This window comes from Lolium perenne, chromosome 7 (genome assembly GCF_019359855.2).
Source record: "Lolium perenne isolate Kyuss_39 chromosome 7, Kyuss_2.0, whole genome shotgun sequence".
NCBI classification, from domain to species: Eukaryota; Viridiplantae; Streptophyta; class Magnoliopsida; order Poales; family Poaceae; genus Lolium; species Lolium perenne.
In genome coordinates this window covers 32,971,819-32,977,180 of record NC_067250.2, presented here as the reverse complement: position 1 = coordinate 32,977,180, position 5,362 = coordinate 32,971,819, and the positions used below count along the sequence as shown (strand labels likewise).

At 52.8% G+C, this 5,362-nt stretch overlaps 1 protein-coding gene across 1 annotated transcript; it reads left to right on the top strand.

Annotated features, from left to right (window-relative positions):
- The first annotated feature begins 680 nt into the window (after nt 1-680).
- LOC127317890 (mitogen-activated protein kinase kinase 5-like) lies at nt 681-2,349 on the top strand. Its single transcript, XM_051348493.2, has one exon. The coding sequence runs from the start codon at nt 827-829 to the stop codon at nt 1,853-1,855; it is 1,029 nt and encodes a 342-aa protein (XP_051204453.1). The 5' UTR covers nt 681-826; the 3' UTR covers nt 1,856-2,349.
- Nucleotides 2,350-5,362: the final 3,013 nt, after the last annotated feature.

The window sequence follows — 5,362 nt, the reverse complement described above, 5'->3', positions numbered from 1 at the left end:
TTATGCTTCAAGGGCTCCGTGGATCCAACTTATAAAGATGTCAAGATCTAGAGTTTTTACAAAGAGTAGTATAAGTCGGACTCTTTTAGCACTAACCTAATTGGTAGAACTTGCCTTACATGTAATGATCCGCTAACCTACATCGGTACGGATCCGACAGGTCTAAGGCGGTGCCCGATCTAGCTAGAGCTTCTGAAGCTAGGCTCTCCATCTTGGTTAATCAGCAACTGTACCGCCTGTTTGGACCATAGGCCTATCATTCATCTATGGGCCACCCAAGCATGTTGAAATTAGTCTACGTCGTTGATATACCCATGAAGTATATTGTTAATAGTCCTGATGCGGTTTATTCTAAAACTAATCTCCCTGAAGACGGTAAAAATACAAATGGTCATGACACAATCACCGCTATGGAGATCCAGCATGTTGCACCGTCAGTGCCTTGTTACCTGATGCTGCAGGGTAGCACTGAACTGATCGGATGCTGTGTGATTTGCTCCTTTTTAGAAATTAGCCACACTCTTAGAACAAATTAATTCTGGAGGCGAAATTTGGTGACAACGTGGTGGCCGGTATGGAGACGCAGCACGTAGCACCGTCAGCTTCTTGTTACCTGATGCTGCACGGCAGCACTGAACTGATCGGCCGCTGCGTGTGACGCCCATTTTCTTCCTTTTTCTCAGACCCGACGCAGCAGGAGCAGGAGCAGAGCAGGGCACGCATCTCCTCTCGTCAAGTCGTTCCCAACGAGCCCGACAGCCCCAACAAATCCCCGAGAGGCGGCAGTGTCACGCCGCAGGCAGGCCACCCACCCACGCCGACGACGATGCGTCCGGGCGGCAGCAGCAGCCTCCCGGCCCCGCCCAGCAAGCCGCGCCGCCGCATGGATCTCACCCTCCCCATGCCGCAGCGCCCGGACGTCTCCTCCTCCCTCGCCGTCCCGCTCCCGCTCCCACCCCCCACCTCCTCCACCCTCGGCGCCGCCCAGCCGCTCCCCGCCGCGCCAGCCTTCCACGCCGCGCCGCCCCCGCTCGCGGAGCTCGACCGCGTGCGCCGCGTCGGCAGCGGCGCGGGCGGGACCGTCTGGCTGGTGCGCCACCGCCCCACGGGCCGCCCCTACGCGCTCAAGGTGCTCTACGGCAACCACGACGACGCCGTGCGGCGCCAGATCGCGCGCGAGATCGCCATCCTGCGCACCGCCGAGCACCCCGCCGTCGTGCGCTGCCACGGCATGTACGAGAGCGGCGGCGAGCTGCAGATCCTGCTCGAGTACATGGACGGCGGCTCCCTCCACGGCCGCCGCATCGCCGACGAGCGCCTCCTCGCCGACGTCGCGCGCCAGGTGCTCGACGGGATCGCATACCTCCACCGCCGCCGCATCGTGCACCGCGACATCAAGCCCTCCAACCTCCTCGTCGACTCCGCGCGCCGCGTCAAGATCGCCGACTTCGGGGTGGGGCGCATCCTCAGCCAGACCATGGACCCCTGCAACTCCTCCGTGGGCACCGTCGCCTACATGAGCCCCGAGCGCATCGACACCGACATCAACGACGGGGCATACGACGGCTACGCGGGCGATATATGGAGCTTCGGCCTCAGCATCCTCGAGTTCTACTTCGGGAGGTTCCCCTTCGGGGAGAACCTCGGCAGGCAGGGCGACTGGGCCGCGCTCATGGTCGCCATCTGCTACTCCGACCCGCCGCAGCCGTCAGCGCCCGCCTCGCCAGAGCTACGGAGCTTCATCGGCTGCTGCCTGCAGAAGAACCCCGCCAAGCGACTCTCCGCCGCGCAGCTGCTGCAGCACCCGTTCGTCGCCGGGCCACAGCCGATGCCCCTCGCAGCCCCGCCGTCATGACAAAAGTCAACCACTTAATCCCATAGATCTCGAATTCTCGATCCTCGGTTGGTTTCAAAATCAACACACATCAACCATCAACTGGATAGAGTTGAGCAAGGAAATCACGGAACCTTCTTCTTCCTATCCATTTCGGTCCATCATCCATTCAATTGTTGCTTGCTGCTTCCTCTGCTCCAGTTAAAAAGGTTCTTTCTCCTCGCGCCTGTTTTTGTCACGTTTCTTCATTCCTGTTACGACCTTGTAATAGCAAAAAAAAGCTGTGTGCACAAAAAGGATTTTGTACACTATACAAGATTCGTCGAATATAGACACCGTAGCCAATAGCCACTGCTGAAAAGGAATTTTATGTTACAAATTTCATTTGTACACGTAGCAGAGCTATCACATGATACATGGCATCATGCCAAACGCATCTGTTATTTCTTTATATTGCTTGCAACTTGCGGTGGCTCCATGGTTTATTGGATTCTATATATGCTCTGATTGGATAAGAGGGGGAATCTCGTCTCAAATAAGAATCAAATTAACATTGCTTGTTTCTTTCTTTCAATGTTGTCAAGTAACAATGAGAAAATTGCTTCTGAACGCCCCCTCTGCCTTTTCTCTTGCCAGTTCTGGTTTGCCCTTTTCTTGTGCTGGTAAAGATGTTTTTCGCAATTGACATCCCATCATTCATATTTCTTCTTTCCTTTTGTTTAACTGTGTGAGAATGGATGTTTGTAATGGTCTTACTTTTTTTTTTTGGAGTTGGTCATCCTGGCTAATGATTGAGTTCAAACAGAACTTCCATGGATACATGTTATAATTAGTTTAATCGGAGTGAGGACAAACCTTAACACTTAGTTTGATCATACTTAGGACAGCCCTACTCCCTCCACAGATAAGTGTACATGTGGGTTTTCCAAGATACATTATTAAGTGAAGTAAATAATATATTGGAAAGATGTATCTCTCCTCTTTAATTATTTCACCTCTAATAAGCTAAATGCATGGAAACAAGAAGAACATGTGCTCTTTAATTATTTCATCTCTAATAAGCTAAATGCATGGAAACAAAACGAACATGCGCTTAATATTATTGGGTTTGATTTTCGTGCAATGAGAGAGAAGCAATTAAAATGCATTGTGAAGATAGGAGTACACTTTTTTGTAGACAAAGTTTAGAGCTAGATATTCATTTATTTGAGGATGGAGGGAGTATGTGATTTAGATAAAAACATGAAGAGGGGGACACTGAAGCAAAGAAGAAAAAACCTTTGATAAAAACACCTCACGGTCCTCATCTCGCAAATGCAAAAAAATATGGGTCCGTCTACGTCTTAGTTGATTGAGATTTTATAAAACACCCAAGCTCGTATGTACATGATTGGTTTAATGGATCATGTCATGTTTACTTTTATTGCACTCGCTCAAAATGGATGTCTAGACCCTCACAAAAGAATGTATGTCTAGAATGAATCTCTTTTGGAGTCAATCATCTTTTAAACATAAGACCTCAGCCCTGCTTTAAATTAATAAAGCAATGATCGGACGATATAAAGCGTTGAGCGGCAACACACGCAATATGAAGAAAAATTACAAGAGACACAATTTGAAAGTCAAGGTCCTCGTCCATCCGTATGATCAGAGCACTGAAGAAGACTCGCCGAGAAAACACCATCGGAGAAACATCTAACAATCGTCAACACCTGGCTCACTATCGAAGTATAGACATCTGCCTCCACCTCCGAAGAAGGTCACTGCCTTCTTGTCTTGGATCGAAGGACGTCGCACCATCATGAGATAGAGTAGCTCCTCCTAGAGCACGAAGGGCACACATGACAGCTTGACAGGGCAAGAACCAAAAACGAGGACCACCTCCAGTGAGACCGCGAACATCATCGTTGGCCCCCGCACTAATCACTCATCAACATGTAAGCTTTTGTGTGAGATCACTGAAAGAAGAAACGACCTACCTCACGTCAGCCAACATGGACTAGCCGCCGAAGAGGGGATACATATCCACTCTCGCCTAGGTTCGAGGGCCTGCACTACCGTCAGACACGGAGCACACTTGGTCATAGAGCACAACAAGCCAATGACACCGACCAAACACGCCACCATGTTGTCACAACATGGCGCCATGTCGTCGCAATACAAATACCGCCGCCAGTAGCCCCTTCCACGACACAGTTCCACCACCACCTCGTCCCAAAGCGATGCCTCTTGGGAGGAAAACGACGCCTCCAAGGAAGAAAACGACCCCAGCACGCCGCTGCCCAATCCAAGGGATTTGGGTTTCAGCCGGGAGGAGGGAGTGGGCCGGGGGGGGGGGGGGGTGGATATACCTCGACGCCGCCTCCAAGAAGGGGACCGATGCACTGCGTCGTCGTCGTGACCGTCAGGCAAGGGTTCCCCCCGATCAGAGCTCCATCCCCGCCACCCCCCAGTGATCAAGCACCGGCGAGATAGCCGGTATCGAGCATCATCGGGGCAGGAACAACACATAAGGGAACCACCATCTTCACATCTAAGGTAGAGGTCTAGGTATCCTCCACAACACGAACAACAGCCACCACCTCCACGCAATCCACGCGGCCGAGGAGGATGGCCCCCGGCACCAGCGCGCCCATGCCGTCGGTGACGCCTCCCTTACCGCCGTCTCCGTTGCCATTGCTAAACCCGATGATCGGGAGCGGCAAGATCCCAGCTGCGCGGGCTGCTGCCAGCTGGCTCCTCTCAACGACGGCGAGGGAGAAGGGGAAGGGGACGGAGGTTCCTAGGCCCGCTGAGAAAATTACAAAAACCACCATATTACAGGCTAGTGTTTCAGAAAACCACCACTTTACGTTAGAGTTTCAAAAAACAACCACTCTAACGCTAACAAGTTCTGATCCTTGTCTAACGCTGGTCTAATGACGACCCACTGTCAGGCTGACGTGGCAGTCAGCGGAGTCACATGTTAGACTTGTTCCTGGTCTGGGTTTTTCGATTTGTTAAATTTGGAAGGACCCACTTTTGTCAAAGCATATCCTCTCTCCTCTTCTCTCTAAAAAATAGTTGGTGCTCACCATCGTGCTAGACGCCAGGACAACCGGGATGGAAGAGGCCACCAGCCTGCTGTTGCCGCCTTTGATTCGCCGGTCAGAGGAGGATGGGAGGGGGAGGGGGAGGGGACGGGCACAAAGGCCGCTTCGGTGGAGAAGGCCGAGGTCGGCGGCTGAGTCGATGTAGCAGGGCCGTAGATCGGTGGCCATGTCGGTGGAGCAGGGAGGAGGCTGGGGGTCGACTTGGCTTCCCAGAGGGCATTGGCGGCGAGGCACGTTGCTGGTTCTCGACGGGGCGGCGGGGTTGTAATTTCTCGCTGGAGGTGTGGCGGTGGCATCGGTGGAGCAGTGCCCTCCTGACCAAGGGTGTGACCAAGCTGCAGTCCCGCACATCGACACACATGCGAAAGGCTCCAGGTTTGACCACCATCGGGGAGCTGTGCGCGGCGAATTTGGGTATGCTGGAGTTGGATAAGAT

What these genes read in the sequence shown, in the direction of transcription:
- LOC127317890 (XM_051348493.2), top strand. Translation starts at nt 827, where the DNA reads ATGCGTCCGGGCGGCAGCAGCAGCCTCCCGGCCCCGCCCAGCAAGCCG.